This window comes from Gracilinanus agilis, chromosome 1 (assembly GCF_016433145.1).
Source record: "Gracilinanus agilis isolate LMUSP501 chromosome 1, AgileGrace, whole genome shotgun sequence".
Lineage (NCBI taxonomy): Eukaryota > Metazoa > Chordata > Mammalia > Didelphimorphia > Didelphidae > Gracilinanus > Gracilinanus agilis.
In genome coordinates this window covers 510669949-510697879 of record NC_058130.1, presented here as the reverse complement: position 1 = coordinate 510697879, position 27931 = coordinate 510669949, and the positions used below count along the sequence as shown (strand labels likewise).

The 27931-nt window shown below is 35.1% G+C and overlaps 1 protein-coding gene across 1 annotated transcript in view; it reads right to left on the bottom strand.

Annotated features, from left to right (window-relative positions):
• TOX (thymocyte selection associated high mobility group box) overlaps nt 1-27931 on the bottom strand; it is a 365524-nt gene that overhangs the window by 57806 nt on the left and 279787 nt on the right. Inside the window, exon 4 of the mRNA XM_044657995.1 lies at nt 2043-2321. Coding sequence (XP_044513930.1) covers nt 2043-2321 — 279 coding nt within the window. The remainder of the gene's footprint in view (nt 1-2042; nt 2322-27931) is intronic.

Here is a 27931-nt window from a genome sequence, read left to right as displayed (position 1 = left end):
TATAGAAAAGGGTTCAAAAGAAATATGTCAGAGGTATTCTATAATTCGATTATATTCCTATCAATTAAATGAGTATTTAATGTATAATACAGATCAACATGCTTGTTATCTACTGAAGGGGCGAAGGGAAGAAAGGAGGGAGACAATATGGATCATATAACTTTGGAAAACATGTGGAAATTTGTTATTAAAATTAAAAATTAAATGAGTATTTATAAATCCAAGATAAGAATGAATATAAAGATAATAAGAAAACTTTCCTTGCTCTCAGGGAATCTGTATTTTACTGAAGGAAACAATAGGCATGCAGATATGTAAAAAATATATGCACAAAGTAAATCCACAATGAATACATGGGGACAGAAAAAGGAGGAACATCTATAGAGATCAAATAAGGCTTCATGTAGAAAGGAGAAGTTAGGCTGAGCCAGGGATTTCAAGAGGCAGAGATGAGTAAGGCAGGAGTACATTTCTGTCAGAAGGGTTAGCCTGTATAGAATGGAGATCAGGTGTGGAACATACTATATGTGAGGGGAAATAATATGAAATAATACAAAGGTAGGTCAGAAGGAGACTTTGAAGGGCTTAAGACATATTAATGAATATTTTTACCAAGAATGTAATGAAGTCTCTCATGTGGTTTTTGGTGGAGAGATAAGGGATAGATAACAGTAGACCATTAGATGTTTCCAGATTGTTTGAATTGCTGTACAAAGACTGGTCATTAATACTGCAATGTAAGAAGATTCTAGTTGAGTGTCCTCTGGAATTTGTTTCCTGCGGTCTTTTTAAAAAACAAATTTATCAATGACTAAAAAAAATGGCCAAAAAAAAATGTCATGCTTATCAAAGCTTCCCATGACACAAATTTGGGGTAGTGAACATGCAAAGTCAGAAATCACCTTCCTATTTGGAAAGTGGGGCCAAAAATAACGAGATATCTTATATTTCTTTATAGTCTTATATTTCAAAGACACAATCAACTTCAAAAGCACAAGATAAATAGTCTGTCTACAAGAGTTTTGGGACTTTTGGTGGGCTACAAGCTAAAAATGAGGCAACAGATGAAATCAATATGGCAATACAAAAAGCTAATGTGGTTTTAGGTTGTATTAAGAGAAGCACAGAATCCATAGGGAGGTGAGAATCCTTTTATATTCTGCCCTAAACTTACTACAGCTTGAATATTATGTAAAATTCTGGGAATCACATTTTTGAGGAGGTAGGATTTCCAAAGGAGGACAACCAGGATATTAAAGGGCCGTGAGATTATGCTATAAGGGATTATGCTATATGAGAACGGTCTTAAAGAAGACAATATTTAGCCTTGAGAAGAGAAAACTTGAGGGTAGCATATGATTACAATGTTCTAGTATTTGAGAAGTCATGTGGAAGAGGAATTAAATGTATTTGACTTGGCCCCTGAAAGATCTAGAAACAATAAGTGGAAGACGCTAGAGACATATTTTTGCCTTTGTCAGGAAATGATTCTGAGCAATGAGAGCTATGGAAAGGTAGAATCAGTTGCCTCACAAAATAGTAGATTCTGGAGGGCCTTTTGTTGGGTATGTTTTGGATGGGATTTCTTATTCAGATAAGGATTGGCTTAGATGATCTCTGCAGTCTCTTTCATATTCTGAGATTGATTCCAGCCATAAAATTCTACATTCAATTGAGAAGCATTCTTAGAATATCTTTAGAAAATAAAGACATATTCTTGGTTGGTTTTTTTAAAGTTGATTCATAGAAAGGCAACCTTTCATTATTCTTTCACAAATCTTAAAGACTCTTTAGGTACAGAATTAATTTTAGCTTTAAAACTTCATATTTGTTATTGTTGTTAATTGGTTTCTTTTAAAGGATCCATGGGAGATTGCAAAAAAGTTATGGAGAAGCAAACTGTTTAGTCATTTCAGTATGTGCTTTCTCATGCAACTTGCTGTGTCTCCCACTTATATTCCCAACTTTTGCCTATCCCAATTTAGTAAAACTTGCAAATGACTATCTTATTCCGCAGCTCCTAAGAAATAGCCTCATCATACCTTAGCTGTATCATCCCCTTCATCTTCATGGACTGAGCTGGATGGTGAAGGAGTTGCAGACTTGCTTCCAGGTGGAGATGGTGAGTTATGGGGAACATTGTTTCCCGCCATATTCAAACCGAGTTGTGCACTGAGCTGTGATTGATTAATGGTAGTCAGTTGACCATGCTGCATCATTCCTGGCTGCCTAATATCTGCAGGCTGAACCCTTGGTCTCATGGCTGTCATCTGAGGGTGGGAACTATATTGAGCTCCTTCTGTATTCCGTATATCTTGCATCTACAAAAGGAAAATTGGAAAGGAATAATTTTCTACAAACATGTTGCTAGCAAAAAGTGTTTTGCTTTCTTTAGGCTGCAGGATGCCCTGCTGATCTATACATTATTTCCAGAATAAAAAAATCCCAAGAATTTAAATCAGCAAAATGGTTTTGTTAAGTAACAACTAAAAAAAATAAAAGGCATTTCATAAGTGAACAGTTACATTCTGCTACTCATGATCTAATTAATTAGATTTTATATTCTCTCCATGTTAATGAAATGTAGGCACATATCACCAATAGTTTTGCATGGTGTATGTTTCAAAATGTTGATGTTTATGAGTGCTCTTGAAAAAAATTAAACAATTATTACCGATTATAGTAGACACATCTATTCATTAAATTCTGTTTATCATTCCTAGCTCATTTCGGAAAGAATTTAGAGGACTCCTGAATACAGTATGGTCCTTGGTTGAATCCCATATAGGCCAGAACTGGCTCATATGACATAATAACTTCTAGATTCATAACACTTATAGCCTCAGGCTGACTGATTGATTAATTGACTATTGAAGTGATTGGACTGAATAGTCATATTTGAAAGTAAAGCTTTAAAGTTACAAGGTCACCATATTAATCCATTGTGCTATCTGGGTCACTGCTTTTTAGCATTAATGAGACCCACTCTTTTAATTCAAGCAATGAATTCAGACTCTGCAAGGATTAGAATTAAAAGCATTGGAGGATGAAGCTCTTAACTTATCCAGAGGTCAGATATACCAGTACGGGGGGAGAGGGGGGATGGAGGATTTCACTTACTGTTTCCTCCAGCATTCTCAAATTCTCTGTAATGGAGAACATTTTGAAATGCTGATAGAGGTGACTCAGTTTCTCTTACTGGTGTGGTTTTAATATCATGTATAAGGGAAAAGAGACTAAAAGGATACGGAAGAGAGCAAGGAGAAAGGGTAATGATGGATAGGAAGCGGTTTAAAGGTTAAAAATGACTTTGCCAATTGAAAAATGAAATTGATATAGTTATAAAATTCTACATGGTGAGTTTGAATTTGACAGTAATTATGAGTCTGTAAATGCTACTCTATCAGGAAAACACAATGAAGTATAATTAACTGAACATAACTGCATGCATTTTGACTATAACCTTTTTATCCATACTATTTAGGTTATTTCTCTGAACTGGTTAGGTCCATTTTAACCTGTATAAGGAAAACTCAGGGCCTCAAAGGGCTGTCTGCTGTTACTGTCAATTTAGAGTTAAACTCTTCACCATAAGGTTTCTTGTCAGTGTGAGTGATTCCATCAAACTTCTATTACCTAACTTACCATCCTAGCTGTCTACCTAGCTCAAATCAGGCTACACTTGTTTTCTTCTTTACTGTGTATTCCTCCCTGTCCTCCTCTCTCCTCCTTTTCAATCTCTTCTCTCTCTAGGCTCTATGGGAAGTGTTTTCTAAACATGAATCAACTTTCTCCCATAATCCAAGCATCTTTTTTCTTTTCTATGCTTCAAACTGCGACGCAAAGAACCACTCTTCTGTGAAGTATTCTCTTATTACAAAAGAGCTTTTATTTCTTATTTATTAAAATTATTGTTTTATTGATTTTATTATTATTATTAAAGATAACTTCAGTTCATCTTTACTTAAAAGAAAATGGATCCATTATATATGTATACACATGTAGACATACAATATCTAGATATGTGTGTTTGTATATATATGTGGGTTAGACCTGGAGAGAGAGGAAGAGAGAAGGAGGGAAGATGAGAGAGAGAGAGAGAGAGAGAGAGAGAGAGAGAGAGAGAAACAGAGACTGTGTGTGTGTGTGTGTGTGTGTGTGTGTGTGTGTGTGCTGCCATGCAGTAGAGTGGATAGAGGCTGGACCTGAATTTAAATCAGATCTCAGATACTAACTAGCTGTGGGACCCTGGGCAAGTCCCTTAACCTCTATTTCCCTAGCATGGGTCAGTGGATAGAGATCTAGATCTGGAGTCAAGAAGACCTGAGTACAAATCTACTCAGACACGTATTGGCTGTGTGACCCTGAGCAAGTCACTTAATACTGATTGCCTAGCCCTAGCTTAGTAAAAGTTTCTGATTGACTGTCAACAGTCACATGGCCACTGTGTGTTAGTGTGTGTCTAAAGCAGGACTTTCTGAATCAGATCTTCATGGCTTTGAGATCAGCTACCATGTTACCATGATATATATTTGTATTTATATATAATATAAAATGTATACATTCACTACACTTCTGATTTTGTTACTACTGGCCAGGAATTTTCTTTCCCACTGCACACCTGTGCCTACTCCTCTGCCTAGCCTTGAACTTGGAAGACTGTCTAGTCCTCTAAAGTAGTGAATACTGGGGTATTCGGTTAAGTAACTTATCCCCACAATACTCTAAGCCTGGAAATTATAGTAGAATTACTAATCTGTACCAGTGGAGGAAGTTTCCATGCCAAGAGAAACATCACTGTTGAAATCACAGGCTCAGATACCTCTATCTATATACATATACGCATGGATGCCACATTTCCATACTACGCTAATGGAAGCCACAGGTATCATTAAAAAATCCACATGCATGTATATGCCCATAAACAGACATAGCTGCATGTACAAATACATTCTTTGGGGGTTGGGGAGGGAGGGACTAGCCATTTGAATCACTGGCTAAAGAAAACTCACAGAGGAAACTGCCAACAGTTTCTATAAGGCAGATCAGCAAATTCTGCTATTTAGTCTTTGGAGTGCTGCCCAGGCGAGTGAGAGGTCACAGAGCCAGTATGTGCCTGTAAGAGTAAGTGAGCTCGGGTCTTCTGGACTCTTGGAAAAAAAGATGAAAGTCTTGGATGGAAGAATGTCAATGGATTCTACAACTCCCTTTTGCTTTGTTTCCTTCCTCCTCAAAAATGCAAATCATATCATGCAAATCCCTTGCTCATGGAGTTTTATGAGGGTCCCTATTGCCTTTGAATTAAAATACAACTCCTTCGGTATTTAAAGATCTTGATAGTTTGAATCTGCTCTTCTTTTCTATAATTCCAAGTTCTAGGCAAATTGATCTACTTGATATTCTCCATACATTGAATTCTGTGCCTTTGTACACCACATCTAGAATGCTCTTCCTTCTCCCCTTTGCCTTTGAAAGCCACTTTTCAATGCTCCATTCAAGGGATACCTCCTTTGTGGGGACTTAATTGATCCTCACAGTATAACCTTGATTGCTATTTGAGGGCAGACACTGCCTCATTTTTGTATCCCTAATGTTTAGCATAGCTCCTGGCATAAAGAAAGTACTTAATAAATGTTTGTTGAAAGTAAATGCCTATTGATTGGCAATGGCTAAAGGCATTATGGTATCAGAATGTAATTAAATATTGCTTTACGAGAAGAAAAATTTAACATGAAAAATTTAAAAAAGCATGGGAAGACTTATATGAACTAATGTAGAATGAAGTAAGCAGACCCCAGAAAACAACACAGACAGTAACTGCAATAATATAAATGGAAATAATTACATGAAAGGGAAAAAAAGGAAGTTGAATTTCAAATACCAAAGTTGGCTCAGGAGTACACATGAGAAAATATATTTTTCTTGCAGAAATGGTGCAGTGTGGAGAACATTGCATAAACTGTCAAGACTTGTTTAATGTGCTGATCAGTTTTGTTGTATTGATTTTTTCTTCATTTTTTTCAATTATTTTTTCTCATAAAGAATGGCTCACCCACTGGAAGGAAGGATATAAATTTGGAAATGAAGACGATGTGAAAACAGAAGCCATCAATAAAATATTTTAAGATGCTTGTTGATTTGTTGAATTGAGTTAAATTGATCAGGCGTTTTGTAAACATCTTGTATTTTCAGAAGACTGCATTCTTTTATTCCAGTGAAAAGAACAGAGCTCCGAAGGTCCAAAAGAGAAAGAACTGTTTGAGTAGTTATGGATGAGGTCAGTGCAGTAATCAGATAACATGCTCTTTCAAAACCTTGATCTTTAGTCTAATAAGCCAGATGTCAGACCCAGTAAATGGCAGCAAATTAGAGCAACAAATCAAGGAGTATTTTAAATAGGTATGCAGGTTACAAAGTTTATATTAGTATATATATCAATGAATTCAATCATGCTGAGGGTGGGTCATTGCCATCAGTGATAGATTCTTCAGATTATGAAATTGTGTATACAATTACATAGTCTTTTCTTCAGAAATCATATTTTCACATATGTAAGCACACAGAGCGGAGGGTATGTGTGTATATATGCACAGTGAAATTCCAAACCAATAATTAGCTAATGTGCTAATAATTAGGAAATTCATTAATGCAAGTTCTGCTTATATTTATAGTCTGAAAGCATCATTTGCTACCTTGGAGAGCAAACCTTAAAACTTGACAATTACTGTCATTATCATGAGATGTTGACTTAACAAGGGTACTTGCGGTAAAATACAAATAGTATGAAAGGAACTATGTGATATTTTACTGACAGCTACCACTTATTTAATGGTCATATAACATTCGATTTAAAACACACAAATGATTATCTTTCATAAAGCATTACTACTGTAGTTTCTCTTAAACTGTCTATATTCATATTTATTCAGTTTTTATTTATGCTATATATAAATAATACACATAAATAGTAGTAATAATAACAATAGATGGTAATGATGATAATAAATATTTATATAGTGCCTACTCTGTACCAGGTTCTATGCTAAGTGCTTTACAAATATTACTTAAATCGATCCTCACAACTCTGCAAGATAGGTGCTATCAACACCATTTTACAGATGAGGAAACAGAAGCAACGAACAGGTTAAGTCACTTGTCCATGGTGACACACCTAGTACCTGAGTTCGTTTTTGAATCTGAGTTGAATTTGAATCCTGACTCCAGGACCAGCATACTCAGAAGAGATAACTTAGGAACATTTTATTATTATTATTATTATTATTATTATTATTATTATTATTATTATTATTATTATTATATTATGCACATTAGAATCTGAACTTACAAGTAGGGATTATTTTATTCTTTGTAGAAGTATCTTCAGCATTTAGCATAGGGCCTGGCACATAGAAAGTATATATTAAATGCATGGTGATAGATGACTGAAATAAATGCTTTAAGACAGCTATTATCTCCTCCCAAAGTCTTCCCTATACCAACTGTCTCCAGTCCCTTCAATTGATCTTCTTTTTATATGAACCTAAAGCCATTCCCTGGCAATTATCAAATTAATCAATAGTCTTTTTAAAATGTGACTTTTATAACCAAGCAAAAAAACCCTTCAGATTTGATCTAACAAAGACAGATGACAGTGAGGTAAAATCTCCCTGAATGTGGACACTGTATTATTTAATGCAGCCTAAAATTACATTAATATTTTTAGCCTCCATATATCACACTGTTGACTCATGTTAACCTTGTAGTTTATTAAAATCCACAGAACCTTTTGATGAACTCTTTTTATCCAAGAACTTCTTGTAAATATATGGTGATTTTTCAAAGAGAATGCCATCTATGTCTTCATCAAGCCCACATCACTGAGGCTAAACATGAGACTTCCTTACAAGTTGAACCATTAATGATTATTTTTTGAGTCTAGTCATTCAACAAGTTATGTATCCAACTAATTATACTACTATCTAGTTCACACCTCTTCATCTTGTCTACAAAAAAAAGAGAAACTGTCAAGTGTTTGCTAAACATAAGTAAATTATAATCAATAGCATTTTTAGATCTCCTAGTTTAGTCAGTCTGTTTAGAGAGAAGAAATAATCTTAGTTTGGCATGACATGTTTCTGGTAAAGCTATATTCACTTTTTGTGATCAATGCTTCTTTTTCTAGAAGGCCCTAACCGTCCCATATTTTGTGTGCTTTTTTTCCCACTAGGAATCAAAGTTAAGCTTGTCGGACTATTTTAGGAGATTTAAGTCTCCTTATATATTAGATTAATATTTTCCAAACTATAGTCCTATGGTACCTGTGGCATTTACAATTATCTTCCAAAGATCACTGTTCATATGAGGTTATTAAAAGTTTTAATGCACCTAATCCTATGATTATAGAACCATACTATACTTTTGGATCTACCATTCATTATTCATGCTTACTTTCATATTTTTGTATATGTCTGTTAAAAACCAAAATTGGTTGATGAGTTCTTAGTGCATTTGCAGTGGACTTTTTAGACAATACCCCTTTCTTTAAGATTTTGGGCATCTCTACAGAATTATTCTTTCTATACTCTAGCTACAGCTATTCTCTATGGTAGCAAATCTTGGAGAAGTATATTGGCCTGGAAAGAGGTGTAGCTTCTCATACAGGATTGGAGAGGTGACTAAAAGCTACATCTTTCAAAGAATGCTAAAATATATGAAAATCCAAATGAGACACAAATTTGTTCTAAAGAAGGGATTTTCAACTGCTTCAAGTTTTAGAAAATTGTATGCACTAACTTTTTCTGCTTCATCATTTTTGTCTATGTTTTTATCTTTGTAAAATGCTCCAAAAAATTTTTGGTCTTGTGTTCTGTTTGGTGTTTAGAGACTATTAACTTGAAGGGTTTCTAAGGGGAAAATGAGTAGAATTCTGGGTAAGATTGATGGAGTTTTCCTGTGGAGTGATTTCCTTTTTGAAGTTAATCCTGAGCCTGGTTTTTTGATACCATGTGAATAATGGGGAACTTTACTACATGATTGGTTGTCAGATATGATGCATAACTGGAATGAAATAGACCTAATGAAGTGTTTTCCCTATTATTGTATTAGTCAGGTGAATCTAAGCTTTTGAGAGAATAAATTTTGACATTGTTATAATAATGTCCCTCTTTTGCCTTTGTCGGGAAGAAAGACCCCTACCCCCTTATACTTGATTGGATTTTAGTGATGGTGATTAGTTTAAGCCTAATCAATATTGTGATTTTAAAGTGATTAGTTTATATAATTCCATTATAATCTTAATTATAATTAGTAGAATCTATGATTTAATAACGATCTCTAACTAAAGCACAAAACTCCTTCTAAGGGGATTTCCAACCCCTCCCTAAGTCATATTTTCCTTCTATCATGAGATGCTGACCATATAAGTTTCAGGTCCCAGAATGCTGCATCATGTCCTGATATTGTGCAAGAATGCTCACCCTTTCCTATTTTGAAATAATCATCCTCCCAACAGATCAGATGAGCTCTGAGATAATGGTCATCAGTATTTCTTAATAAGCGTATTGTCTTGTGATTTGACCTTAAGACTAATATGGATTTTCCTAAATGAACTAACCAATCAGCTTTGTAGTTGGGTAACAGTTTCTCAAAAAAAGTTGTGTCTTGTGCTTTAAGCCTTGTTTGGAAATACTCACTTTGTTATTGTCTGGGTATAAAAACCAGGTCTCTGCAGCTGAGCATTTGTTGACTGCTGGTTTCTAACTCTTTAATTGGCACTCAGTGTCCGGGTTTCTATGGAGGACTTAGCCCTCTTCCAATAAAGTCTAAAATTTTACCTCGACTTGGAGAAATTTGGTTTTTGACTTTATTTATCTAAATTATTTAAATTGGGGAGGTGGGTAAATTTCCGCAATGCCTTACATAGCTAATTTCTATAACCAGGGTAGGCAAGCAGTAGAAATTTTATAAGTACATTACTAAATCTATTATTTAATAAACACTGAAAAAAATATGAGTTATTTGTGGTAAAATTATAATGCATGGATTAAATTAATATATATATATTCCTCCTAAAGAGGGAATTAGACAAAGCAATAAGTCAAAGATGTAATGTATTTTCTAATTAAATGGAATAGTAATTTTTGAGAAAGAAATAGGATTAGATACTTTCCCCTAAGAAATATATATGCAAATATATACATACATACATATACACATACATACGTATGTGTGATTGGCTTCAAAAATGGAAGTAATTTAGAATTTGTGTTTTAGTAATAGGTTCTCAAAATTGGATTAAAGATTTTACATATAATTATAAAGACTGAAATTATCTTTCCATTTTAAAGTATATATCTGATAATATTAAAAGACAAAAGTTAATTTTATAAGTTATATCTTCATTAATTTTTTTTAGATTCTTCTAATAGGTTCAGGGTTTAGGTAAAGAAATAAACAGCAAGTGGTATATAAAAACTTAACTATGAAGTTTCAGGTGAATTTTGGGTTTCTAATTTGATGTGCTTCTTACAGCTCTGCCATTAATAGAATCCATAATAGAAGCTATAAGGCTTAGACTGGTTTTTACCATATGAATTAGTTATTGGAAAACCAAATTTAACAGAGTGTACTAAATTGTATTGTTTTGTTAATAGCAAATTTTTAATAGTATTACCTAGGAATTTCTGTAAGTAATTTAGAACCATAGAAGCAGAGCTCCTTTAAGGGCTGCCCTGAGAAAGAGGCCTATTCAAGAATGTCCAAGAGAAGATATTTCCAGGGGCCAGACTATTTTATGGGACATATGAAACTCAAAACTAAATGTGATTATTAAATGGATATTAGGAATCAGTTACAAATTACATCAACATAATTAACATGAATGATTATCATTATATTTCTTTGGTCTTTTGTTTCATGGCATTTATGCTGTTTTCTTAGTTACCTTGGTGACATATAAATTTCTCCTCTCAAAATTAATCTATTGTGAGTCCTCTAAGTACTTTGATCTGTAATCTAACTCAGTTTACCTACAGTATTTAAAAGGTTTGCATATCATCAGAATTGTTCTTAGAGTATGTGATAGCAATTATACTAGGGGATGCTACCCATTGGTCTTTTCTTGTTACATAATGTAAAGAGTAAGCACGAACACAATGAAAACCTTATAAATTTGTCTTACAGATAAAATGATCCTTCAGGGAAGTGAATTTTATCTACTTGTTAATCATGGAAATTAAGTGACATCCTGTTTCACATCTAAAAAAAATCTACCTGTTCACTTTTCTCATCTTCCAATTTTCAAAACTCACCTAATCACTTCCCAACTTCAACAACCCCTAAGCTTTCTTCTAATTATATATCAGATGACCATATCTTGTATCCTGGTTTATATTCTCTTAATTAATTAAAATTAATTAATTTTGATGCATAAAAATCTGTCTCTCCCTATATTTGGGGTCCAGTGTCAAAAGTGAGGCATGTATAAATGGAATTAGCTCAAGCCCATTCATAGTTAAAACTCGAAGCCACCAGAGATAATGTCATCTCCACTTCCCTTAGTTGGGAGGGGAAATGAGTTACCCACATGTGACAATAAGTAATAAATCAAGAACAAGGGACTGCCACTTGGGCAGTCCAAAACAGTGTTGAGGCTGTCATTTGTCCACTTGAATTAGAGGTGGACCTCCAGGAAGTGACAAAAGCTGCTGTCCTTCAAATATGATGGTAACTTCCTGTTGAGGGAGTTCACGCTTTGAACTTGGTGCTGAATGATCTCTGCTGAGACCTCAGGCAGCTTCCCCTCTAAATTGTCACATGGGTAAGTTAGGCTGGCTCCCTTTTACCTACCTTGGCGTTTCTAGAACCTCTACTTCAAGGAGGCTTCTTTGCCTCTGTAATTGCTAGGCCTTGTGACTAGTAGCCTAGTTTAATTAGCTTTTTAATCCTCTCTTGGTCTGGCCCTCTGCTGGTCCAGGCCAGCCTCTCCCTCTCTCTATTTCCCTACCTTCTACCTTCCCAAATTGTAAATAAACTACCATAAAACACATCCTGACTTGGGTCTATTTTAATTATGGAATCAATCTGAATTTGGTTGATTCCTGGTGACCACACCTTAAATATAATATCTAATTTTCCATCTTACAGGAGGCCTACTCCCAATCTATAATGCTGACATGTATTGTTTAATATGCTCAGAAGGTTGATCCTTTGTTCCCTCAGTTATTTTAGATTTCACTTGTCACAAATAAATTGGCTGACAAACATACTGAATACATGATCCACAAAGGCAAGAGACTCTGTTCTTATTATAATGTTAAGAAATAGCTGCTTCAGTCTCCCTTGGAAAGGAATCACTGGGGGATTCTGGGAAGATGGAGGCTAAGACAGAGAAAATCTTAAAACCTCCATACCCTTTCCACACTGAGATAGAAAACAAAGCACTTCAAGAAGGAAAAGGACCAAATCTAACAATAGGACAGAGCAGAGGGATCCTACTGCTGGATAGCTCAAGAGGTACACCAAGAAAATGGCTTGAATTATTGAACTGTTGGATCTGAAGGTATAGAAGGGAAATCCTAGGACGCCTCCCCCAAGGGCTGTGCAGAGGCTCCAGCAATCCCTGAAATCTCTGTGTGAGTGGGCTCACAGGCAGGTGCTGGTGCTGGACTCAGGGAATTGAAAACAGGCATGGGGGAGGTCACTAGAGGAAAAAGCCAGAGAAAAACAGCAAAAAACACTCAGGAGATGGCGGTTTAGATGGAGCAAAACTTCAGACCTACTTGATTTAAAACACTGAGAGAGAGAACAGAGATCTTTGAGAGGAAAGAAAACCAGGTCTAACAGCAGGACAGATCAGAGAGACCTTACTGGGGAAAGCTCAGTGAAAACACTCCATCTTGTCTCCCCCCACCCTTTCTTTTTCTCCCTGGAGGATTTAGCCTCAGGGCACATAAAGCAATACAGACTAATCCAGGCTTAATCCCATCAATTAGAAAGACAAAAATTCTTCAGAGGGCAGGGAAACTCCAAAGCCTCTCCCCCATAGACTGCAGAGAACAGAACTACAAACCTCCATTGCCAAATGAGGGAAGATCTTTCATCAAAGCTCATTAAATCCATCTGCTAAAACTAGCAGAACAGAGAAGGAAAAAATGAGTAAACAACAGAAAAAGACAAAAGAAATTACAATTGACAGCTTCTTTCCAGGAAGTGAAAATAGAGCAAATGAAATTCAAGACGAAGAAGCCCCAGCGAATTGGACACAGGTTTTGGAAGCTCTCAAAATTCAATTAACTGAAGAACTTCAGGAACTCAAAAAGCAATCAAGAGAGGCTGAAGACAATTTGAAAAAGGAAATACATGAATTAAAACAAGAAAATACAGTCAGTCCTAAAAGCTAAAATTGACCGGCTTGAAAATGAAGCAAAGAAGGCAAAAGATGATCTACAAAGAAAATCAGATGAGAAGGAGAAGGATGACCAAAAAGCCAGGGACGAAATTCAGTCTTTAAAAATCAGAACTCAACAACTAGAAGCAAATAACTTCACAAGGCAGCAAGAATATATAAAACAAAAAAAATAAAAATTTGAGGAGAATATGAAACACTTCATTGATATAATCAAAGATCTGGAGAACAGATCTTGAAAAGACAATTTAAGAATTATTGGTTTACTGGAACATCATGACAAAAGAAAAAGTTTGGACATCATCCTATGGGAAATTATCCAAGAAAACTGCCCTGACATTCTTGAATAAGAGGGAAAAGTGGAAATTGAAAGAATCCACTGATTACCTCCTACATTTAATTCACAACTGACAACTTCCAGGAATATTATCATCAAATTCAAAAACTACCAGACCAAGCAAAAAATATTACAACCTGCTAAGAAGTCATTCAGATACCAGGGAACCACAGTTAGAATAACACAGGATCTGGCTGCATCTACATTGAAGGACTGGAAGGCATGGAACACAATATTCTGGAAAGCAAGAAAAATGGGTCTATAATCAAGAATCAACTATCCAGCAAAACTGACTATATTTTTGCAGGGGAAAGTATGGTTCTTCGATAAAATTGAAGACTTTCAAACATTCATAAAGAAAAAACCAGACTTAAACAGAGAATTTGCGGCCCAAACCCAGAACTCAAGAGAATCACCATAAGGTAATTAAGAGAATGGGCAGGGGTAGGTGGGTGGAATCTTTTCTTTGAGGGACCCAATAAGTTCAGTCAATTCGTAACACTAGAAGAAAAGAAGATATTGTTATATTAAAAATTGTTATTGTCAACAGGGTAACTAGAAGTTTACTTAGAGGGAACAGTGACAAACTGTATAGGATGAAATGTCAAGTTATACACACACACACACACACACACACATATATATATATACACACATATATATGTATGTATAAAACTAGAGGGGAATAAAAAAGGAGATAATATTAAGAAAAATTTGAAAATAGACAAAAATGGAGTAAATTTGTATTCCATAAAGAAGCATGTGGCGCCAACAGGAGAAGATTAATACACTGGAAGGGTAAAGAGGTTAGAGAGAGGAAATACTTAATACTCAAGTCCATTGAAATTAACTTAAAGAGGGAAGAACAATGAGATCCATTGGGGCAGAGAATTGATTTGCACCCTATAGAGAAGTGGAAGGGTAACAAAAGGACTGGTGGGGAGGGAAACAACATTAGAGAGGGGGATAGCTTAAAAATACCCTAAAGAAGAATAATAGGGGAATAAGAAGGGAGAGGGGGAGAAAGGGAAGTACAATAAGAAAGGGGATCAAGGGAACTGATTAAAAACAAAACAATGGTATAGAAGGAAATAGTGTAAGAAGAAAGGACAGGACAAGGAGAGAGAATAAAAATGTCAGGGAATACACAGTTGATAATTATAATTCTGAATATGAATGAAATGAAATCGCCCATAAAATGGAAGCAAATAGCAGAGTGGATTAGAAAGCAAAATCCTACCATATGTTGTCTACAAGAAACACACAAGTGACAGACAGAGAGACATAAAGTAAAAAATGAAAGGCTGGAGCAAAATCTATTGGGCTTCAACTGAGAAAAAGAAGGCAGGATTTGCAATCATGATTTCTGACAGCTAAAGTAAAAATAGATCTGGTTAAAAGAGATAGGGAAGGTAATTACATCCTGATAAAAGGCAGTATAAACAATGAAGAAATATCAGTACTCAAAATGTATGCACCAAATGGTATAGCATCCAAATTTCTAAAGGAGAAGCTAATGGAGCTCAAGGACAAAATAGGTAGCAAAACTCTACTAGTGGGTGAACTCAACCTTCCCCTATCAGATCTAGATAAATCAAACCAAAAAATAAATAAGAAAAAGAAAAGAGAGGTGAGTGAAAGCCTAGAAAAATTAGAGTTAATAGATATATGAGAAAAATATTAGGGACAAAAAGGAATACACCTTCTTTTCAGCAGCAAATAGAACATTCACAAAGATTGACCACGTAGTAGGGCATAGAAACATGGCGAATAAATGCAAAAAAGCAGCCATAATAAATGCAACCTTGTTAGATCATAATGCAATAAAAATAGTTATTAGTAAGGATACATGGAGAGCCAAACCAAAAACTAATTGGAAATTAAATGATATGATTCTCCAAAATAAGTTAGCTAAAGAAAAAATCATAGAAACAATTAATAATTGTTTGACAATGATGAGACTTCTTACCAAAACCTATGGGATGTAGCCAAAGCAGTTATAATGGGAAAATTTATATCATTGAGTGTATATATTAACAAATTAGGGAGGGCAGAGTTTAATGAATTGGACATGCAACTGAAAAAACAAGACAGAGAACAAATTAAGAATGAAATTAAGATGAAAACTAAATTGGAAATACTAAAAATCAAAGGGAAATTAGTAAAATGAAAAGTAAAGGAACTATTGAATTAATAAATAAGACTAGAAGCTGGTATTTTGAAAAAAACATATAAAATAGACAAAGTACTGGTCAATCTAATAAAAAAAAGGAAAGAAGAAAACCAAATTAAAAGTATGAAAGATGAAAAGGAAGACCTCACCTCTAATGAAGAGGAAATTAAGGCAATCATTAAAATTTTTTTTTGCTCAATTATATGGCAATAAATATAGCAATCTAGTTGATATGGATGAATATTAACAAAAATATAAATTGCCTAGATTAACAGCAGAAGAAATAGAATAAACAATCCAATATCAGAAAAAGAAATTGAACAAGCCATCTAAGAACTCCCTAAGAAAAAAATCACCAGGGCCTGATGGATTCACAAGTGAATTCTATCAAACCTTCAAAGAACAATTAATCCCAATACTATACAAATTATTTGATATAATAAGCAAAGAAGGAGTCCTACCAAATTCCTTTTATGACACTAATATGGTATTGATTCCAAAGCCAGGCAGACCAAAAACAGAGGAAGAAAACTACAAACCAATCTCCCTAAATAACATAGATGCAAAAATCTTAAATAGAATACTAGCAAAAAGACTCCAGCAAGTGATCATGAGGGTTATTCATCATGATCAGGTGGGATTTATACCAAGAATGCAAGGATGGTTCAACATTAGGAAAACCATCCACATAACTGATTACATAAACAGTATATATCTAAACCCATCAACAAGCATCATATGCAATGGGAATAAATTAGAAGCCTTCCAAATAAAATCAGGCAATTAAACCAGGGTCCTCATTATCACCTCTATTATTTAATATTGTACTAGAAACACTAGCAGTAGCAATTAGAGAAGAAAAAGGAATTGAAGGTATTAAAATAGGCAATGAGGAGACTAAGCTATCACTGTTTGGAGATGATATGATGGTCTACTTAAAAAATTCAAGAGAGGGGGCAGCTGGGTAGCTCAGTGGATTGAGAGGCAGGCCTAGAGATGGGAGGTCCTAGGTTCAAATCTAGCCTCAGACACTTTCCAGCTGTGTGACCCTGGGCAAGTCACTTGACCCCCATTGCATACCCTAACCACTCTTCTGCCTTGAAGCCAATATACAGTATTGACTCCAGGATGGAAGGTAAGGGTTTAAAAAAATTCTAGAGAATCATCTAAAAAGCTAGTAGAAATAATCAACAATTTTAGCAAAGCTGCAGGATACAAAATAAATGCACATAAATCATCAGCATTTCTAAATATTTCAAACACATTGCAGCAGCAAGAATTAGAAAGAGAAACACCATTTAAAATCACCCTAGACAATATAAAATACTTAGGAATCTATCTACCAAAACAAACATATGAATTATATGAACACAATTACAAAACACCTTTCAAACTAATAAAACTAGATCTAAACAATTGGAAAAACTTGGATTGCTCATGGGCAGGATGAGCTAACATAATAAAAATGACCAGTCTACCCAATTAATTTACTTATTTAGTGCCATACCTATCAAATTATCAAGAAACTTTTTTACAGAATTAGAAAATAACTATAACAAAGTTCATTTGGAAGAACAAAAGATCAAGAATATCAAGGGAAATAATGAAAAAAAATGTGAAGGAAGGTGGCTTAGCAGGACCAGATATTAAACTATACTATAAAGCAGTAGTCATTAAAACAATATGGTACTGGCGAAGAGACAGAAAGGAGTATCAGTGGAATAAACTTGGGGTAAGTGACATCAGTAAGGCAGTCTATGATAAACCCAAAGAGCCTAACTTTTGGGACAAAAATCCACTATTTGACAAAAACTCCTGGGAAAATTTGAAAACAATATGGGAGAAATGAGGATTAGATCAATATCTCACACCCTATACCAAGATAAATTCAGAATCTGCATATGACTTGAATATAAAGAAGGAAACTATAAGAAAATTAGGAGAACACAGAATAGTATATTTGTTAGATCTCTGAGAAAGGAAAGAATTTAAAAGTTGCAAGAATTGGAAAAAAATTACAAAAGGTAAAATAAATAATTGGATTACAATAAATTAAAAAGGCTCTGTACAAACAAAAACAATGCAACCAAAAGTCAGAAGGAAACAACAAAGTGGAAAAAATTTTTCTAACAAAAACTCTGAAAAAAGTCTAATTACTCAAATATACAAGGAGTTAAATCAATTGTACAAAAAAATCAAGCCATTCCCCAATCGATAAGTGGGCCAGGGACACGAATAGGCAATTTTCAGATAAAGAAATCAAAACTACCAATAACCACATGAGAAAGTGCTTTAAATCTCTAATAATTAGAGAAATGCAAATCAAAACAACTCTGAGGTATCGCCTCACACCTAGCAGATTTGCTAAAATGACAACTGGGTAAATTAATGAATGTTGGAGTGGATGTGGCAAAATTGGGACATTAATGCACTGCTGGTGGAGTTGTGAATTGATTCAACCATTCTGGATGGCAATTTAGAACTATGCCCAAAGAGGGCTAAAAGATTTCCTGCCCTTTGATTCAGCCATAGCATTGCTGGGTTTGTACCCCAAAGAGATCATAGGGAAAAAGAGTTGTACAAAAATATTTATAGCTGACCTTTCTTTGGTGGTAAAAAACTGGAAAATGGGGGTATGCCTGACAATTGGGGAAAGGCTAAACAAACTGTGGTATCTACTGGTGATGGAGTACTATTGTGCTCAAAGGAATAAAGAACTGTAGGAATTCCATGTGAACTGGAATGACCTCCAGGAATTGATGCAGAGTGAAAGGAGCAGAACCAGGAGAACATTGTACACAGAAACTTATACACTGTGGTAAAATTGAATGTAATGGACTTCTGTACTAGCAGCAGTGCAATGACCCAGGACAATTCGGAGGGATTAATGGAAATGAATTCTACCCACATTCAGAGGAAGAACTACAGGAGTGGAAACATAGAAGAAAAATAACTGCTTGAACACATCGGTTGATGTGGACATAATTTGGGAAGTAAACTCTAACCGACCACCCTAGTACAACTATCAATAATATGGAAATGGGTCTTGATCGATGACACATGAAGAAATCAGTGGAAATGTGTGTTGGCTATAGGGGATAGAGTAAGAACATGAATCATGTAACCATGGAAAAATTTTTTCTAAAAAATAAAATAAACCAAAATTAAAAAAGAAAGAAATCACTAACTACCACCAATTACTTGCCTCTTCTAGTCCTTCAAGATGATGACTCATCCAGCATCCACAGATCCACCACATCATTTCCTTTTTCCTCTGATTATGTCTAGCTCCCTACTCATCAGAAAAAAGTCCCATATTTGTTATTTAACTCCAAATGTTCAGTGGTCCTTCTTTCCATTTTCATCTGTGTCACAGTGTTCCACCTGTCTGCTTTCTAAGATAGGTCAGAATCTCCTTTGTTTCTTCAAATCTCTTTCCTCCTCCATTTTAACATTGAAGTTCCACTTTATTTTGTTGTTAAAAAGACCATCTCTATCTCATCTGGACATCTCTTGAGCCCATTTTATCCTCATTTTAAGAAAGTAAGCCTAGCCTGGACTTTCAAGTCAGATAACAGTAATTTGGGTGTGGTGTAATGTTTACAAAATACAAACATGGCGAACTCTATGCCGGCTACTGAAAAATTATCCTTAGCCTCCATAATTGCCAGAAGTTAGAACCTCAGTGCATACTTTTCTACTCTGTCAATCTTGCTACAGCTTTCCTAGATAACTAATTCATTCCGATTTTCATCTTTGCTGTGGTTTAACCTTAAGATAGCACAACAGAAAGAGATATATTCTATTTTCCAGGCAGAATAAATAGTCTATTTCATTAGGATTATTTTATTTGATTTTACATATGCAGAAACTTAAATGTCTCATTATGTGTTTTACCCCTTTGTCTTTATAATCCTTCAAAGCCAATTTCTGCTACTTTTTATCTCTCAAGGTATCTTGTAGGTAGAACTAGACTATTGTCTTGTTTGTGTTTTTCACAAATGCAGGTAATTTTATCTTCTTTTGACTAAAAGCCTTCGTCTTATTTTTATATTACAGTTGTATTGGAACGTCTCAATCTTTCCCTCCATTTGAGGAAGAGTAATGAGGCTTTTTGTAGACAAGATACCTTCATGCTTCCTGGGAGTCCAAACTGTGATTTCTACAAATTAATTTTTTAATTATATTGTCTCATTTTCCATTTTTCTGTGTTTCCCACTGAAGCATATGTTTTCTTTTCCTCCAATTCTGAAGAAAAAAAGAAATGCAATACTGTTCTAATAAATATGCATATTCAAACAAAAAAATCACATCTCCAGATCCAAAAATATTTCATTTGGTATCCTAAATGTACCAGCTGTCTGTAAGGAGAAATAATCTGTAGTCGCAGTAGAATCTAGAATAAATTGTCATTAGTCCTTTGGAATCATGGTCATTGTAATGAGTAGACTTTAAACTCTTTCAAGATTGTTTATCTCTACAGTGTTATTGTTACTGTACATTCTACATTAGTTCATTCAAGTTTTCCCCAGGATTCTCTAAGAACATCTCTTTCTGCATTCCTAATGCAATACAAAATTTTATTTATAGTTATATGCCATCTTATTATATTTATTATATATAATTACTGATGTTTATGTACAAAATTATGTTTATGTACCATAATCTGGTCATTTCTCAAGCAACAGGCATCCCCTTTTACAAATTCTAATACTGAATAATACAGTGATTGGTATCAATTTCTGAGGATAAGAAGGATCTAGGATTTTTTTTATGTATAAGGGATTTCTGAGGATAAGAAGGATCTAGGATTTTTTTATGTATAAGGGATTTTGAGTTTGGGGACTCCTTTTCACATAGCAAATTGTGACCCATCTATGACTTAGTAAAAAAAAAAATCCTAGAGAGCTGCCTAAGGTGACCAGAAGTTATGTGTCTTGCCCAGATTCAAGAAGATTCAAGACTTGGACCCAGGTCAAGATTCAGCATGCAGCACTGACTCTAGTACAGAAGACAAGGATGAAGATTTAATGCTCTGAAATCTTCCACACTGGTAAAAAACAATAAGTTCAGGTGAAACTAGTTAATTACACTGAGGGATGCAAAGCCTACTTTAGAGACTCATTACACTTCTCATGACCTAACAAGTAAGCATTTCTTGGATTTCCCTACATATGTCTTTTCTCCAAACTTAAATTGTCCTTCTGTTAAGAGGAGCTCCAAACACTAGGGAAATAGACATACCTTTTGTACACATTTCATTGAGTGTTGTTTTTTTATTTTTTCAGTTTTCACTGAATTTTCAACATTTTAATGGTTGGTGGGAAATTCCCTTTTTATTTAAAATACAAATGTTACTAGGCTGGGTTTGCTTTCCTGAAAAAAGTATTATTTGGGAACTTATTTGGGAGTAAACATTGTCTAATTTATGGGGAAAATTTATGGAATAAAAATTGTTGCAGTAGGTTCTATAACTACATTGTGCTGAATAAACTGATTTGTGCACATGGAAAGGACCATGGTGAGTGAAGAGCTAAGTTTTAGTGTTATTTTTTTTAACTGCATGTTTTTCAAAATCTTTAGTGATTTTGTGTTTTCTTCTTTCTTTCAAATATCAGCATCCCTCCCAATCCAACATATGAGCCTTGAAAGCTATCATTATCTCTGCCGCTAGCAGACAATCTATATCAAAACAGTTGTACACATAAAACTCTAACTACTTCTTGGCTGTATCTCTTCTGATCCAGCTGTTTCACTGAATAGCAGTTGGTGAATGGAGAGCTGGAACATGGGTAGCCCTGAGGCCTTATTTGCTAATGTTACTCACCAGCTGCTGCTTTATGTGGTGTTAGCAGGCAAGGTCTGGAAGTATGCCAGTTGCAGCAAAAACAAGAGAAAGTGAGGAATCTCTGAAGCCCTTCCATTTACCCCTGTCTGTCATCGTTTGACACTGAACATTGTTGAGTGCTATCCCCAGGGCTACTGCGGGACCCTGTTGGAGTTAAACGGTGGAGGGAGCTTATCCTAGTCCCTTCTGAACATGCTCTTGAATGCATATCTCTCCTATCATCTAAGGGGGACTTCTGATCCCTGCTATTGGTAGTCTTTTCAGCTTCGCATGATAAATTAGGTTGGAAAGGCAAAACAATTTCATTTTATAGAGAAATAATGCTCTCTGAGTATCTATGAGAAGAATGTAAATGTTGATTTTTAAAAAAGTACTCAAATTGATTATGTATTTTTTCAGTGAATAAATTAATATGTAAATGTATATCACATTCAGTGATAGAATAATCAAATTTTTATTATTTTCCAAAATTCATTCTAAAAAAATAAAACTGTTATTTTTTTGCCCAAATTAGAGGAAACTTTTCTTCATTAATTGAAATATAGGAAATTGCCATCATTTTTCATATATATATTTCATGAACTGTATAGACATGGAGCTGAAATGTACCTGAGAGATCATCTAGTCCATCTTCTTATTTTGCTAGTTGAGGAAACTGAGGCTCGTAAATTTTGAAGAATTTACCCAACTTCACATAGGGAGTATGTGGCAGAGTCAAAAATTGAACCCAGCACTCATCCCACTATTCTATGTTTCCTCCTTAGGACAATTAAATTTCTATTTTGAATTAATTGAATATCTAGATTTACCTGAAGGGAAATTTCTAGTGGAGTACAGGGATTTTTCTTGGATTTTGTCACATTTAGCATTTTCTATTAAAGAAGATAATATTTATTAAATTTGTGGGTGTCACAAATTTGAGGAAAATTAGCAAAATATGATAAATGATCATAAATCTTCAACTTAATTTTCTCTCCCTCCATCTCTTCCTCCTAGCTTCCCTTATTTCATATGTCGCATCTAAAGTCCTACCTTCTGCAAGAAGCCTTTCTTGGTACTTAATGCCTTTCCTCTACTGTTTATCCTGATTCTATCTTAGTTGTGCAAACTTGTTTGCATGTTGAATCTCCCTTTAGACTATGAACTCCTTGAGAATGGGAACTGATCTTTGCCTTTATTTGTATTATTATCACTGGCACATAGAAGGGACTTAGTATAAGACAAATAAGTATATGAGTATAATATAATCTGTGCAAATCTTAAAAGAGTTATATAAGTATTAGCTGTATTATTATTACTGCTCCTATCCTGGTCAGACTACACCAAGAATAACATTTATAGTTTTAGGTGCCCCACTTTAGGAAGGCATTGAAAAGCTGGAGAACATTTTGAGTAAAGTCAAGGATGGTGATCATACTAAGAACCATGCTCAATGGGCAGAGGTTGATGTGATCTAGGATGGAAGAGAGAAGAAAGGAGCCACAGTAACCATCTCAAGAATCTGAAAAGGTGCTTTTTGGAAAATGGATAAGACTTTTCAGCTTGGTATTGAAAGGCAAAACTAGGAGGAACAATGCCCTGCAAATGATAGGTACTTAATGAATATTGAGTTGAATGAAGTTGATTTGAATGGGTGGATGTTGCTGAGAGACTGATTTCAGCTCTGTATAAGAAAAAAATTCCTTAGAAACTATAAATATCCACATCTCTACCAGGGTAGAAAGTGTTGTCTTAATACACAGTTTCTTGACACTAGAGATCTTCAAGGAGAGTTCCTTCTTTCATGTATTATAGAGGAATTGTTCAGGTATAAGTAGGACTAGATGACCTCTGAGGTCTTCCTAGTTTTAAGATACTCTAATTAAATGCTTTATGTTGCCTTTTAATTCATTGCTGTGGTTAGACTCAGCTACAGAAAGACAGTTGATGCATTACTACTTTTTTCTTGCAATTTTTTGGACATATGCATTTATTTTGAATAAGAGCTTACTATGTTTCAGGTATTCTGCTAATTAGACTCTAAGGCTCCTAAGAAAGATAAAACCAATCCTACTCTAAATGAGTACCCACGCCAATGAAAGAGGCAGCATGTAAATAACAATATACATCAGATATATTCAGAGTATAGGAGGTAATTTCAGAGGAGAAGGTTGAAAAGTGGAGGGAGGGTCAGGGGAGGGAGTTGAACCAAAAATACCATATTACAGAAAGGTGGGTTTTGAGATAGGGTTTGGAAAGCCAGGAACCTTATAGTAAAGAAGAAAAGATGGAAAGCTTTCCAATAATAGAGAAAAGCCAGTGCAAAGGCATGGAGATAGATGATAAGGAGTGTCTTGTTAGAAGAATAGCAAGGAAACCAGTGTCACTGGATCAAATAGTATGTGTGCGGTGGTGTAGTCTGATCAGTATTTTTTAAAAGGACTTCCTTGGAGTAAGGTTCTGTACTAGTGCAGATATTAAAAAACTAAATAAAAAATAATCCCTGACATCGAGAAACTTATGTTATACCTGCTATAGGATGGACAGGGAGAGAGGATATAACACATAATCTGCTAAACCCATACAAGATAACTTGAGGAAGAGGGAGGCAGCACTAACGAATTGATGAATCAGTCAGGGATTCTCACAGGAAGTGACACATGAGTTAAGCCTAGAGAGAAGTAAGACTTAAGTTATAAAATTTGAAAGCAGGGATTTACAGCACGAAGGACAGCCTGAGAAGAGCACAAATATGGAAGATGGAATTCTGAGACTGGATTGCATTTTAGAATAGGTAAAGAGAAAAAACCTGGGAAAGGAGACTACAGCCAGACTATGTAAAGAAGAAGGGTTTTAAAAGACAATTTCCTAACAATTGGAGCTGTCCAAGGGCTGAATGGGCTGGAGAAGTAATGACTTTCTCATCACAGAAGGCCTTTGGAATCTGGCTAATCTCCTTTGGGTGGAAATAATAGACAGACTTTGTGATGTATGGAGAGGTTGGGTTAGATGGTCTCAGAAGTCATTCCTAACTCTAATACTGTGACTATATTTCACTGGGAGGGCTTTTTGAAAACCTTAAAATGCTATATAAATGTGAGTTACTATTCGTAATCCAACTCTGTGCACTAATGGAATATTTGTATTTTAAACAGTATAAATAGCCAAAGAAAAAGTAATTAGCATAGCAAAGTAGGGTCTCTTTGGAGTACAATTCATAAGAGATTTGCACAATGGAAATATCACTTTCTAGAACTGTGTACTCTTGGGAAAGATTAAAGCTTTTTGAAGAAAGCACATGCTCATAGCCACCTGAGTTTCCATACTAAGTGACCCTAGACATTCTTTACAATCTATTTTCTCTCCTTTTTTATTTGAATGCATACAGAATAGTTCCTAGGAAGTTCAGGGAATAAGAGGAAGAATTACATTGGCAAGTTTCAAAATACATGTACAAAAATCTCACAGGGTAAGATGTTTACCCAGCAATTCTTTATATCCTTCATACAACGTTATCCAAAGTTATGGTAAGAGGAAGAACTAGAAAGAGTACACTCATTATTCATGCTTCAGTCTCCTGGGCCCTGGACACTACTCCTGTGGGGTACTCATATCTTTCCTTAAAGCTTGGACTCATAGAAATAATCCTCTCAGATAGGTGCCCATGTTTTATGTGTTTGCATCCATTTCCAAGGTTAATTCTTTGTATTCTCAAAGATGTCAGGGATCAATTCTAAGCTTTTTGTTTAGAAACTGAATGTATAGAATAGCCAAAACAAAAAACCCTTCCTTTTATTAAAAAGTTTGTTGTAGTAATTGTAACTGTGTGCATGTGTTTTATTTTTTTTAAGTCTTGGTGCCCTGGTCTGGAGATGTGGATTCAATTACTGATGCTATGTGATGATAGGAAAAATCATTTAACATTTCTGAATCTCAGTTTCCTTGTCTGCAAATGGTGACAAAAACAAATGCATTGATTACCTACAAGCACTGCTTTAAGGAAAGCTTTATATAATACTAGCTAACATTTAACTAGTGCCTCAAGATTTGCGAAGTGCCTTATGGATATCGTGCCTCAGGCCATTTCCTTTAACTTACAAGTTAATTCTTAGATGGCTTGAGAAGAGAATTCCATATGCTTAAGAAATAATAACAATTTTTTTTCATTTCTTCCATTGTATCACAAATGGATAAATCTCTTGCATTTTGTTTTATTAAAAATTTTTTTTAAACCCTTACCTTCCAACTTAGAATCAATACTATGTATTGGTTCCAGGGCAGAAGAGTGGTAAGGGCTAGGCAATGGGGGTTAAGGGACTTGCCCAGGGTCACACAGCTAGGAATTATCAGAGGCCAGATTTGAACCTAGGACCTCCTGTCTCTAGGCCTGGCTCTGAATCCACTGAACTACCCAGTTGCCCCTGAGTCTCCTGCATTTTGCTTTTTCTTCCTCTGTATAGGTTCAGACACTTATGTACATATACACATATAATATGCACATAAATATGCTACAAGGAATATATACATTATATGCATATATATTCACAATACAGGTGCATGTATACACATGCATAGATATATATGTGTAAATAAGAACATTTTATAAATGATGCTGTATGTAGTACACAGACATATGTGTTTTATGTATAACACTGCATGACATGTACACACACATATATATTACATATGAGTAAATAAATACAACAGAGGGGTTAGAAGTGCCCATAGAGTCAGTAAGATTTGCATTTTCACATGATGTAAATGACTTTATGACCCAGAGGAAGTCACTTAACTTTTCAATACTCCTGGCAACTCCCATCTATGACTACATATTGGAGAAGAATCAGTGATTTATATTAATAAAGGGATTTTTTCTCATGTGAGGGTCTCTATAACCAATTTTGGACCATACACCAAAATGTATATATTTTTCATAACAGGATGTTTCTTGTCAGTGAATGAATCATCTGAATATTGGGTTACTTTTCCAACTGGTTTTTGGCGAGCTCTCTGCATGCTGTGAACCAGCCCAACAGCATGTCTGTAGAAATGAGGATCTGAGTTGGAGTGCAACAGAATTGAACTTTTCCACCTGGTGAAGTTAACCAGACCAAGTGAACATGGAAATGACAACCAGCTTTATGAGTCCCATGCTTAACCTGCTTGAGCTGAATGACCAACAGGGAATTATAGATAGTTTTTTTCCAAGTAAAAAGGTTTCTTCCATATGCTTTGTACATGTAATATAATGTGTCCTTTGGATCACAACTGGCCATGCCTAGGATGGCATATAGTGATGCTTTTTAACCTCTCAGCTGGAAAGATGTTTTTTACTCCAATTGAGCTATACCATCTCTGATTACTTCATTCCAACACTATTTGTCTCCTGCTGTTATTTTTAAACTATCAACTTCCATATTACCAAGCTTGAAATAGTGTTTCTTTGTGTCCTTGAAAATGCTTCGTTGGTTAGGTTCATGAATGGGAAATGTGCATATGTACAGCAGGCAACATTTGTCCCTTAAATGCTTCTGAGAATCTACCATAATTCCAATGTAATGACTGTCAGGAATTCTATGTGGATATCTTAGCCAATCGGAGCACCGCTAAGCTGAGACAGTGACACCATCAAGTCCCAGTTCTGTTGTGTAGGGTGCCTGAATGAGTAGCTCCTCAAAAGCCCTTTATTATTTGGCAAGAAGTGTATATGAAGCTGATTCGGGTTTATTTATGAGTGATAGACAGGAAAGACTTTCAGCTGTACAAATCCCATTTTTTGCATCTGCATTACAAAATGCCCAGGGCACTGCTTTGTTCTCAACTGGACTCTCTAACTCTCCCTTTAAATGTGTATTCAAATATGCTAATGTCTCTTCACATCTGCTTGGCTTTGATGTCCAGAGAAGTGCTTGCATAATGTGTCACTTTATTTTCAAAGCACTTTCAAAAGATTGTGTGAACTGAAACAAATAGAATGGCTTAGCTGGGTAGTTAGTAATACACCAATTGGTCCATCCCATAGACTTGTCCTATACTAGCTGTAATGTGACTGCTAGAATTTTCCCCAGGTTCCTGAATTTACTTTTTCAGCAATTGAGCTCAAAAAGATTCCTTTTGCTTTTATTCTTTAGAATTGAGTGTGCTTTTTTATTTTTTCTCCTCTCAATGGTTAAGAGTGTTACAATGAAG